Consider the following 12817-nt stretch of genomic DNA (forward strand, 5'->3'; position numbering starts at 1 on the left):
CAATTGTCCGGTGGTTTGAAAATTTTTTAGTACTCTCTTTTTGGGAATTGGGATGAGGATCGACATTTTCCAGTCCTGTGGCCACTGCTGTGTCCTCCAGATTTGCTGACATATTGAGTGCAACACTTTGATAGCATCATCTTTTAGAGTTTTGAATAGCTCTACTGGAATTCCATTACATCCACTAGCTTTGTTGACAGCAGTGCTTCCTAAGGCCCACCTGACTTCACACTCCAGAATGTCAGGCTGTTGGTGACTGACCACAACATCGTGGTTATCAGGTTTATTAAGATCTTTTTTGTACAGTTCTTCCATGTATTCTTCCCATCTCTTCTTGATTGCTTCAGCTTCTACTAGGTCTCTAACTTTTCTGTCCTTTATAATGTCCATCTTTGGGCAAAATATTCCCTTGATATTTCCAGTTTTCCTGAAGAGATTTCTAGTCTTTCCCCTCCTGTTGTTTTGCTCTATTTTTAAGCATTACTCATTGAAGAAGGCCTTCTTGTCTCTCCTTGCTATTCTTCGGAACTCTGCGTTTATTTGGGTGTACCTTTCCCTTTCTTCCTTGCTTTTTGCTTCTCTTTTTTTCTTCAGCTATTTGTAAAGCCTCCTCAGAAAACCAGTTTGCCTTCTTGCTTTTCTTTTTCTTTGGGATGGTTTTGTTCGATGCCTTCTGTACAATATCACCGAAGTCTGTCCATAGCTCTTCAGGCACACTGTTATCTAGATCTAATCCCTAGATCTAATCTAATCTGTTCATCACCTCTGCTGCATATTCATAGGGGATTTAAGTCCCACCTGGATGGCCTAGTGGTTTTCCCCACTTTCTTTATTTTAAGCCCAGATTTTGCTATGAGAAACTGGTTATCTGAGCCACAGTCAGCTCCGGGTCTTGTTTTTGATGACTGTATACAGCTTCTCCATCTTTGGCTACAAAGAATGTAGTCAATTTGATTTGGGTATTGACCATTTGGTGATGGCCATGTGTAAAGTAGTCTTATGTGTTGTTGAAAAAGGGAGCTTGCTATGACCAGTGCATTCTCCTGGCAGAGTTCAGGTAGCCTTTGCTCTGCTTCATTTTGTACTCCAAGGCCAAACTTACCTGTTACTCCAGGTACCTCTTGACTTCCTGCCTTTGAATTCCAATTCCCAGTGATGAATAGAACATATTTCTTTAGTGTTAGTTCTAGGAGGTCTTCTAGGTCTTCATAGAACTGATCAACTTCAACTTCTTTGGTGCTGGTGGTAGGGCCACAGACTTGGATTACTGTGATGTTGAATGACTTGCCTTGGAAGTGAACCAGGAGCATTCTGTCGTTTTTGAGGTTGCACCCAAGTATAGCATTTTGGACTGTTTTGTTGATTATGAGGGCTACTCCATTTCTTCTATGGGATTCTTGCCCACAGTAGTAGATATAATGGTCATCTGAATTAAATTTGCCCATTCCTGTCCATTTTAGTTCACCGATTCCTAAGATGTCAATGTTTATTCTTAAGCATCTCCTGCTTGAACATGTTCAATTTACCTTGATTCATGGACCTAACGTTCCAGATTCCTTTGCAGTACTTTGCAACATCAGATTTTATTTCTATCACCAGACACATCCACAGCTGAGCATTGATTCTGCTTTGGCCCAGCAGCTTCATTCTTTCTGGGGCTCTTAGTAGTTTTCCTCCATTCTTCCCCAGTAGCATATTGGAAACCTTCTGTCCTGGGTCAGATCTTTTTGTCTTTTTAAACAGTTGATGAGGTTCTCACAGCAAGTATACTGGGGTGGTTTCCATTCCCTCCTACAGTGGATCTTGTTTTGTCAGAACTCTCCACTATGACCCGTCCGTCTTGGGTGGCCCTACATGGCATGGCTCATAGCTTGTTTGAATTACACAAGCCTCTTCATCACAGCAAGGCAGTTACCTGTGAAGGGGTTTCCAGATGACTCAGTGGTGAGGAATCTGCCCATCAATGCTGGAGACAGGGGTTCTATCCCTGGATCAGGAAAATCCCCTGGAGGAAGAAATGGCAACCCACTTCAATATTCTTGTCTGAAAAATCCCGTGGACAGAGGAGCCTGGAGGGCTACAGCCCATGGGGTCGCAAAGAGTTGGGCACAGTTTAGGAGCATGCCGAGCACACTGTTATCATAGTTGTCATCATCAAATATAGCTGTGGGTCACAAATATAACACCAGTCCTGATAACAGTGTAACAAGAAGTTTTGCAGACTCAAACACAGTTGATTGGAATACACTCAATTGTATTAGTGTGTCTTAGTATACTTTACTCAGGCTCCTTTTCCCAAAGAAAGGCAATGCCAAAGAATGCTCAAACTACTGCACAATTGCACTCAAACAATTGCACTCATCTCACACACTAGTAAAGTCATAATTCTCCAAGCCAGGCTGCAGCAATACGTCAACTGTGAACTTCCAGAAATTCAAGGTGGTTTTAGAAAAGGCAGAGGAACCAGAGATCAAGTTGCCAACATCCGCTAGATCATCGAGAAAGCAAGAGAGTTCCAGAAAAACATCTGTTTCTGCTTTATTGACTACATCAAAGCCTTTGACTGTGTGGATCACAATAAACTGTGGAAAATTCTTAAAGAGATAGGAATACCAAGCCACCTGACTTGCCTCTTGAGAAATCTGTATGCAGGTCAGGAAGCAACAGTTAGAACTGGACATGGAACAACAGACTGGTTCGAAATAAGAAAAGGAGTATGTCAAGGTTATATATATATTTTGTTTGTTTGTTTGCTTTTTGTTTTTTTTCAAGGTTATATATTGTCACCCTTCTTACTTAACTTATATGCAGAGTACATCATGAGAAATGCTAGGCTGGATGAAGCACAAGCTAGAATCAAGATTGCCAGAAGAAATATCAATAATATCAGATATGCAGATGACACCACCCTTATGGCAGAAAGTGAAGAAGAACTAAAGAGACTCTTGATGAAAGTGAAAGAGAAGAGTGAAAAAGCTGGCTTAAAACTCAACATTCAGAAAACTAAGATCATGGCATCCGGTCCCATCACTTCATGGCAAATAGGTGGGGAAACCGTGGAAACAGTGGCTTACTTTATTTTGGGGGGTTCCAAAATCACTGCAGATGGTGATTGCAGCCATGAAATTAAAAGATGCTTACTCCTTGGAAGGAAAGTTATGACCAACCTAGACAGCATATTAAAAAGCAGAGACATTACTTTGCCAACAAAGGTCCATCTAGTCAAGGCTATGGTTTTTCCAGTGGTCATGTATGGATGTGAGAGTTGGACTATAAAGAAATATGAGCGCCGAAGAATTAATGCTTTTGAACTGTGGTGTTGGAGAAGACTCTTGAGAGTCCCTTAGACTGCAAGGAGATCCAGCCAGTCCATCCTAAAGGAGATCAGTCCTGAGTGTTCATTGGAAGGGCTGATACTAAAGCTGAAATGCCAGTACTTTGGCCACCTGATGTGAAGAGCTAACTCATTTGAAAAGACCTTGGTGATGGGAAAGATTGAAGGCAGGAGGAGAAGGGGACAACAGAGGATGAGATGGTTGGATGGCATCACTGACTCAATGGAGATGAGTTTGAGTAGACTCCGGCAATTGGTGATGGACAGGGAGGCCTGGCGTGCTGTGGTTCATGGGGTCGCAAAGAGCTGGACACGACTGAGCGACTGAATTGAACTGAACAGACTCCTTTTAAAGTAGCTTCAAACAAAAAAATAAAAGTATTATATTTTATGGAAGATAGATTTTAACCACAGTTATTTAAATAAGATCATGGTTTTTATGTTTAAGACTTAAGGAAAGTCTAAAATGATCTAATAAAAAATTATCAAAAACCATTCAGCTGCTTTCGTTTCTTTCCTCAGAATCTTCACCAAAAAATTGTCTGCATAAAACTGCTTCTTTGATGGTAGAAAAGAACGAATTTGCTTTAGTGGCCTTTAGTGTTTCAGCATATAATGATTTGAAATGGCAATGTATTGCATTTACCCAGTAGGGGATTTTGAATGGTATGTGCTTTTCATGTATGCTGATGATAAGCTCAGAGTACAGGTTCTACAGTGATCCTGAGGTACCACCTGGTCACCAAGATGCCAGTAGCAGCATCTGACACTTGAAGTATTGAATGAATTAATGCTCAGCTTCAGTGTAAACCTAGCATGTTCACAAACAGCTAGTGTAAGATGTATCAGGACAGTTATGCTTATTCTTTTTAATAACAAATGAGCAAAATGTTTCCAGCAGGCTGTATGTATGCTGTTCAGTTCAGTTCAGTTGCTTAGTCGTGTCTGACTCTTTGCGACCCCATGTACTGAAGCATGCGAGGCTTCCCTGTCCATCACCAAGTCCTGGAGCTTGCCCAAACTCATGTCCATCAAGTTGGTGATGCCATCCAGCCATCTCATCCTCTGTCATCCCCTTCTCCTCCTGCCTTCAATCTTTCCCAACATCAGGGCCTTTTCCAATGAGTCAGTTCTTCCCATCAGATGGCCAAAGTATTGGAGCTTTAGCTTCAGCATCAGTCCTTCCAATGAATATTCAGGACTCACTTCCTTTCGGATTGACTGGTTTGATCTCCTTGGAGTCCAAGGGACTCTCAAGAGCCTTCTCCAACACCACAGTTCAAAAGCATTAATTCTTCAGCACTCTACTTTCTTTATGGTCCAACTCTCACATTCATACATGACTATTGGAAAAGCCATAGCTTTAACTAGACAGACCATTGTTGGCAAAGTAATGTCTCTGCTTTTTAATATGCTGTCTAGGTTGATCATAGCTTTTCTTCCAAGGAGCAAGTGTCTTTTAATTTCATGGCTGCAGTCACCATCTGCAGTGATTTTGGAACCCCCCCAAATTAAGTCTCTCACTGTTTCTATTGTTTGCCCATCTATTTGCCATGAAGCGATGGGACTGGATGCCATGATCTTAGTTTTCTGAATGTTGAGTTTTAAGCCAGCTTTTTCACTCTTCTCTTTCACTTTCATCAAGAGGCTCTTCAGTTCAGGCTCTTTGCTTTCTACCCTAAGGGTGGTGTCATCTGCATATCTGATATTATTGATATTTCTCATGGCAATCTTGATTCCAGCTTGTGCTTCATCCAGCCTGTCATTTCACATGATGTACTCTGCATATAAGTTATATAAGCAGGGTGACAATATACAGCCTTGTATACTCCTTTCAGATAGCTCAGATGCATGCTGTAAGAAGACAAGCATTATAGAAACTGTATAGTTTGTACCTTATGTTAATGGCTAATTATGATTTTTGTATAAAAGTACATGAGTTGTTGGTGTACATAGAAATCTGACCCACTTAAAAGACTGTGCACGCAAATTAGAATTAATGGGAAAATTTGTCAGGGACTGAAATACCTTGAAAATTCGAAAGATTGTTCTTCAACAAATCAGAAAGTACCCATGGAATGTTTGGCACAAAAACACTGTGCCTCACCATTTTATTCTTTCAGCAGTCCTGTCTGAGGGGTTGGTCTTTGCGGAATCTTGTTTTTTTCAGATGTCATTAAAAGACATTTCTTGCCAAAGCCCTTTCTGACTGAGGTGGAGTTTATATGAGAGCTATAGCTCAGACAGCCTTTGTGACGAAGGCGGTTTGGCACTAGTTCCAGCTCAGTGCCTTTGTGCCCAGGTGACCTTGATCAGAGTGGGCTCCCTTTTGGGGTTCTCAGCATCTTCACCTGTAAATGTGAAGGTTGAACTGACAGTCTCTTGTGGGATGTTGTCCATGCCATTCATTCATTCATTCAACAAGAGTTTGTTGAGCACCTACTAAGTTAGGCACCATTTTATCCCTGGGGGTTCAATGATAAGAAAACCCAGAAACAGGTTCTTGCCTGCTGGTGCCTAGATCCTAGTTGGGGGAAGAGATCATCCTTAATCAACTAGCCCACAAATAAATATGTCTACCCAGCCTTGGGAAATACAATGAAGAGCTGGTGGAGTCCTGGGACTGAAGAAGCTCCTAATTGGGAGATTTATTTCAGTCAGAAGGGAGACCCAAAAGGACTTCCCAGGGGAGCGAGAGGGGCTGGAGGACGTGGGCTGTGGTGGAGACGGACAGGAGGCACTGATTTCTAAGCCCAGCAGTTTGGCCACCTTATCTCACGGCATCTCGATTTCCTCATCTCTAAAAATGGAACTGACATCAGGAGCTTTTCATGCTGTTGTAGATTTCAGGACAACTTGTTTGAAAATACCCAGCACCAGGCAAATTACATTGCATTGCATTTCTAAGAATAGCTTTGGAAGCAGAGATGTACTGTTTTGTACATGGATTTTGAGATGTGGGGAAAGAGTGAAAACAGCTTTGAGGATTCTTTTGTTAAAACGTCTGAGTTTGCTTTCGTCCCTGGAAGGTCCCTGGCTTTCCTTAATCATAGAGCCATGTTTGCATCACTTAACTTTGAAATCCTGGGAATGACCTTGCTGCATGATTCAGTGACAAAGGCCTGGGCTTTAGGGGCTGGCAAAAGGTTAGATATCCCTTGCCATTTATACATGAGGGTAGGAGCCTGACCACGTGAGCAACAACACTGGTGTGAGGAGGCAGCCCCTGCCCCATTGTCCTCAGCTTTTCTGGCTTGTCTGTATGCTTAATACTCCATTTGGAAACAGTGGACACTTTCTGCAGCTACTTGTGGGTGCTTATGCATTTCCTTCTTGAGATAAAGTGAGGCTAACACTCTCATAACTCTTCAAGGCCTGAGCATTACTCCTTTAATCTTACAAAAGCAAACAGGAGGACAGAAATAACCCATCAATTGTTTCAAATGAAAATGGCCAACAATAATAAATAATTGCCACAATAACTTGAGGTTAAGGTCTTCATTTGTTGGAGGCCATTCAAGAATTTGAAGCTTTTCTCCAAGTTAATTTTTCACATCTTGTTTGTTTCCTCAGAGCTGTTGCTTCCAAAAGCAAGGCCATTAGATCTCTTGTTACACATGTTATTCTTGTTTACATGCCAGGCATGCAGGAAAGTGAGGTCCTCTCTTCATAGATGGGTAATGATGATTCCTCCCCTGCAAAAATCCATATTTCAAAGTATTATAGCCTACTGATATTTTGGAGAGTTCTCTTCTCTTTCATGCTGTATTAATGGTTGCAAACAGCAATGGACATGTTAATTTACGTGGAAAAGCAATTTGTTGGAAGGATATGGTTCAGAGCCTAGGCAGGAAGGGGAGGCAAGGCTTAGCCCAGGATGCCGACTCTGGGCTCTCTACTCCTCTGCAACTGCCTTAGATGATCTCAGAGAGCCCTAGTGTCTTTGGGCAGCCGTCAGAATTCATGGCCCCAGTTGGCAGCATCCACCACCCACACTGAGGCCGCTTGGCTACCCTTAGATTACATGACTGCCCTTGGTTAAGTGCCCACACTTGAATGACCAAAAGGAGAGAAAAGGCAGCGTCTGCCCCCGCTACTGCTTATCTTCCTCTCCTACCTGTCTTGAGATTCCCTCCAAACAGGAAGGTTTCAGGGTCCTGAGTGGCCAAAAATAGCAACTATCCATAATTCAGGGTTTCTCAGGTGGTGCTGGTGGTAAAGAACCCACCTGCCAATGCAGGAGATGCGGGTTCCATTTCCTGGGCTCTCGAAGATCCCTTGGAGAAGGCAATGGCTACCCACCCCAATATTCTTGCCTGGAAAATCCCATGGACAGAAGAGACTGGCGGGCTGCATCATAAGGTCACAACAACTCAGACACAACTGAAGCAACTTAGCATGCACACACGCACTTCCATCACTCAAACCCTTGTAGACTTCATCACATCTGCTACTAACTGTTTGGCCAAAGACTGTTCTCCAGGGTGATTTTTGTCTGAAGCTCATATCACCTAATAATTGTCAGTCGCATGTGCATCTTCATCCTTGTCACCACCATCATCCTCACCACCATCATCCTCATCTCGTTGATGGTCTGTTTATCCCACAACTCTCCTGGGCTGCCATTTCCCTCCATTTCCTCACTCTTCAAACATTCTTCCCTCCTCCTCTCCCTTCCCAGTCTTGGACTCTGCTTTTATTTCACTGCAAAGTAGAGGCATTCCCAGGGGAACTTTCATTTCTTCCTACCACACTTCTACTGATGCATCTGGGCCATGTGCCCCATTTTCTTACTTCATGTCAGCTGAGGCCAGCCCCTCTATTTGTTCACCAGGTCACCCAGCCACTGTGTGTTGTCATATCTTCATTACTTGCCCTCTGTCTAGTAGATCCTTCCCAGTATCATGTAAATATGCCATGTTCATTCCTTTCTGAAAATAGAAAAGCAATTCCTTTGAGCCCATTTCCCCCACCAGCTGTCATCCTATTTCTCTGCTTTCCTTTACTGAAAAACTCCTCCAAAGAACTGGCTATGCCCACTGTTTTCATTTCTTCTACCCCTAACTCTCTTAGACCAACTCCAGTCAAGCTTTCATCCCTGACACTGCACTTCAGAAGTTCTTCAATGTTCTTATCACAAAGAACACAAGTTCAAGATCACAAAGTCCTTATCAAGATGACCTCCAGATGGCTAATTCCAATTGTCAGTTATAATTTTTCATGTTAGTTTGCCACATTTGACAAAACTGATTATTCCTTTCTTGAAGCATGTGGCTGCTTGGAGATTGCCTGTCTTGGTTTTTCTCCTGTCTCCTTATTCACTCTTTTTCTGTCTCCTTTGCTGGCTTATCATCATCTTTAATTCGTAAGTGTGAGCCCTCCTTCTCTATTTACATGCATTCCCTAGTGGTCACTTCTGATCCACCCCAAATGCGTATCTCTGGCCCTGACCCCCTGCTTCCACTCCAGACCCTTATATCCAACCATCTCAGCATCTCTTTTTAAAAATCCAGTAGGCATTTGAATGTTCTCTGTTGACCGTCTATACCTTTGGTATTTTGCATCTGGATAAGTGACACCTCTTTCCTTCTAGTTGTTGAATCTAACGTTCTTGCAGCCATCCTTGACTCTTCTCTTTCCTGAACACCTTTCTTCCAATCTGTGAGCAAAATATATTGGCACAATTTTTGAAACATCTAGAATATAACCTCAGCTTCTATCCCCGTGGTCTGAGCTGCCATTTTCTTACACCTGAATTATTATAAGAACCTTCTCACCAGGCTCTCTTTTTCCCTCTGACTGAGTATACTCACCGTGTACATCACAGCCAGTGTGAGCCTTTAAATATGGAAGTCAGACCGTAGCATCCCCTGTTCAGAGCCCTGCAGGATCTCCTGTCTCAGAGGCAAACTAAGGTCCTTGTGATGACTCCATCCCTTCACCACTAAGCCCATTCCCCTCCCCATTCTGCCCCTCACTCATTCCTCTCCAGCCACACTATTCTCCTTGCCATCCTTGAACATACCAGGCATGACTTCTCCTTTGCTAGTTCCCAAATACTGTGCATCTTGCTATCTTTCTTCCTTCCGGTTTCTACTGAGCAGTCACCTCATCAGTGAAGCTTCCCTGACCAGCTTATTTAAAATTGCACCCTACTCCCCCTCCAACTATGGTGCCTTCTATCCTTCTTACCCTTTGTAAGTTTTCTCCATTGCTCTTACCACAGTCTGACCTGTATATTTTATTCTTTGTATATATGTTTTTTTGTCTCCTTAAAGCTACAGGAAGGCAAGAACTCTCTTTTGTTCACTGATTTTTCTAGCACATAAAGTAGTGATTGGCATGTCGTAGGTGCTCAGAAGTATTTAAGTGAATTATCCTATAACCAAAATCCATGATTAGGTTATTGTGACCCAATGGACTGTGGCCTACCAGGCTCCTCTGTCCATGGGATTCTCCAGGCAAGAATACTGGAGTGGGTTGCCATTTCCTTCTTCAGAGAATCTTCCTGACCCAGGGATTGAACCCAGGTCTCCCGCATTGTATGCAGATGCTTTACCATCTCAGCCACCAGGGAAGTTGTTAGGTTATTAAATGTGTTATAATTTTCCAAGTTGGATATAGTAGATTTCACATGAGCCGCAGGATGGCCTAGTGGGTGAGTTAGGCTGCACTCCACAGAATTCCCAGTGCTTAGCTGTGGAAGCTGAGGCCCTTGGGGGCTGACTGGGTATCCCAGAACACATGGCTAATTAGTGGGTTCCTGGGACTTGTAGTCCTGATCCAGAGCACTTTCTCCCACCTGCCTCCCCTTTTCTCAGCTACCCGCTACATTCCATGTTTCTAATATATTAGTGAAAGTTTTAGTGCACTCATTGCTGTTCATTTTTCCTTTTAGCGTTGATGAGAAAACCCCGTATCTAGCTCTGGGGGCTGTGAAGAATATCTCCCTAAATATCTCCATCTCTAACCTTGGGGATGATGCCTATGATGCCAACGTGTCATTCAACGTTTCTCGGGAGCTCTTCTTCATCAACATGTGGCAGAAGGTAAGAAGGCCCTGTGTCTAGTGCATTTGCTGACTTTCATCATAGCCTGGAATATGCAGTGATCTTGCAAATACTGTTCCTTTGTGTGGAGGCTCATTTGGAATTATTAGAATGATTTCCTCCTGGACTTAGAAAGCATTGTTGGTAAAGCCAAAGAAGAAACTCAATTCCCACTGTGCATTGGAGCCATATCAGTATTTGACACTACCTCCCATCCCTTCTATTTTGTGAAATCCTCTCCACACAGTTATATTCTGGCCCCTTCTCTGAGATGATACAGTCATCATCTCTGGCACATGCATGTTCTACAGAATTCATGCTTTAGGTCAGCAGTTGTGAAAGACCAGATAAGAAATGAAAGCAAATCACTGCTTATCACATGCATTATCACCAATGATGCCTTTGATGTTTTCCATTCAAGGGTCATGAACACTGGCCTCGGCTTTGGCGTATTGATTTATTCCTGAAATATTTTAGTGAATTGAGGAAATTAAATTATTTCCATGAATTGAGTGAGTTTTTAAGAGCAATTTAATTTATGTGAATGATGTTTAAATAGCGTGACTCAGAAAGGAAAGAGGACCTGGTTTTCTCTCCTGTTCCATAATCCCCCTCAGTGAACCACTTTGGGGAAGAAAGAGTAACAGACCTCATCCACAGGGAAACAGGAGGAGTGATTGGACTCAGACGTCCTTCCATGGAGGTGGTCTGCCTGTGGTTAGACAGGTTATCTACCTGTGGGGCAGCTCTTCTGATGGGAACTTTTGCAGCTTTTCAACATGTTCACAGCAGTGAACTGCGGTGCCTTGATGTCTGTGTAGAAATGGAGCCAAAATCATTTTCTGAGGTAAACCTTGGCCCTACCCACAGGTGAGCATAGGCCAACCTTTGGGCTGTGGGCAGCCTTTGTCCAGGCACAGATCCTGAAGGCGCAATAGTTTGACCAGGACATGCCAACCCTGCCCAGCTTACAGGGCAGCTGAAGCATATAGACATCTAGAATGGCATTCCAAGAACTTTGCAAGAAATCATCTCAGACTCTGTAATGCTACATAGCTTCTGGAGCTCTAGCATAGTGGAGGCCACAGAAGCATTGAATGCAAGAAAAGCATACTTTGCAGCCCCTCTAAACCCCCCAAATTGTCCCTGATTTAATCTCAGTCCAGAGGGAACCGAGTATCCATAGAGTTCTGTTACTTGGCTGTGGACAGAATCTCTTTTACAGAATATCAGGTGCCATGATGCCATCTTTCTGTGGGGGGAAGGAGGATGGGTAGGGGGAGAGGGGCCCACTGAGGGACCAGGCCTGTGGAACCCATCTTTATGATAACCGGTGCCTGGGTCATCACTGTCCCACACTCATGCCCATGGAAGAACTCTCTCTCTGCCTCAGAATTAGGAATAGCTCTGCTTTTCCAGAGCATTTTAGCTTGTTTGTATCTGTGGACAGAGGCATCCTTATAACCAACTAAACTTCATTATCTCTGTTCTAGAAAGCTCAGAACCGGCCTTACTGTTAGTATATAGAACTTCGTGGTATTGTTTTGTAAACAAAGTAGCCTCCTGCATCTTACTTTACTTCCCTTCACCATGTTTTTCTTTTTGGCTTGGAGACTGTATAATATTCTATCATAGGATATAGTATGGATTGCCTGTGAATTCATGCTTTTGGATATTTAGATTAGTTTCAGTTTTATTACCTTTTGGATAATATTGTGATGACTATCTTTTAGAGCAAATAGTATGAGCAAATGATTATATCCTTAATCTTATAATTATTTGGGGAATGGGAAGTCGTATTTATTGATCACCTACTATACAACATGGGTTTTTCATACATTTCCCCATTCCTTCCTTACTGCATGTAATCTGGGCATACCTGATTTATTGAAGGAATGTTCTCAGGAGAAAAGAAGTGAGGGAAGCGGAATGGGGCAGAAAGGTCTGAGGAAGGGTACAAAATCCCAAACAAGTCCTGGTCTGTCTGTGGGGTAAAAAGAGATGGAGGGTGCCCTAGAGCATAAATTAATCAGCATAACTGTCCCCCTTGAAGTGGAAGGGGAGCACCGTTTCCACCCCATCATCATTATTAACCACTGGGGAGACATCCTGGATAAGGGGACTCGGTCAGTCAAGGACGATGCACCTGAGAAGGACACAGGTGTGTCATTGGCTATTGGAGCTGATCACAGGGCCAATGAGAACACATTTTTATCTCTTTGCCACTGAGTCCCAGTGACCTCTAAAACCTTTGGCACAGGGGACACCAGGTTTCTATTTGGCAGAAAGTTGGCACGGTATCGGGCTCTTTGGGCTCTGGTGAGCATTAGTCCAAGAAAGGTGGCAAGGCACAGAGACATCATATCATGTAGCACGCTGCAGAGGCAGGGCCAGCTAGAAAAGCATACGGGTGAGACGCCCTTCAGTGCAGGAG

At 43.2% G+C, this 12817-nt stretch overlaps 1 protein-coding gene across 4 annotated transcripts in view; it reads left to right on the plus strand.

Moving 5' to 3' along the window:
- ITGA9 (integrin subunit alpha 9) overlaps window positions 1–12817 on the plus strand; it is a 356853-nt gene that overhangs the window by 214301 nt on the left and 129735 nt on the right. For all 4 annotated transcript variants that reach the window (XR_011483592.1, XM_070455419.1, XM_070455417.1 and 1 more), the window contains exon 18: window positions 10233–10383. Coding sequence is in view for 3 of the 4 variants with exons in the window: in XM_070455419.1 (XP_070311520.1) it covers window positions 10233–10383 (151 nt within the window). In the remaining variant the exon portion in view is untranslated. The remainder of the gene's footprint in view (window positions 1–10232; window positions 10384–12817) is intronic.

Source organism: Odocoileus virginianus, chromosome 26, assembly GCF_023699985.2.
Source record: "Odocoileus virginianus isolate 20LAN1187 ecotype Illinois chromosome 26, Ovbor_1.2, whole genome shotgun sequence".
NCBI lineage: Eukaryota > Metazoa > Chordata > Mammalia > Artiodactyla > Cervidae > Odocoileus > Odocoileus virginianus.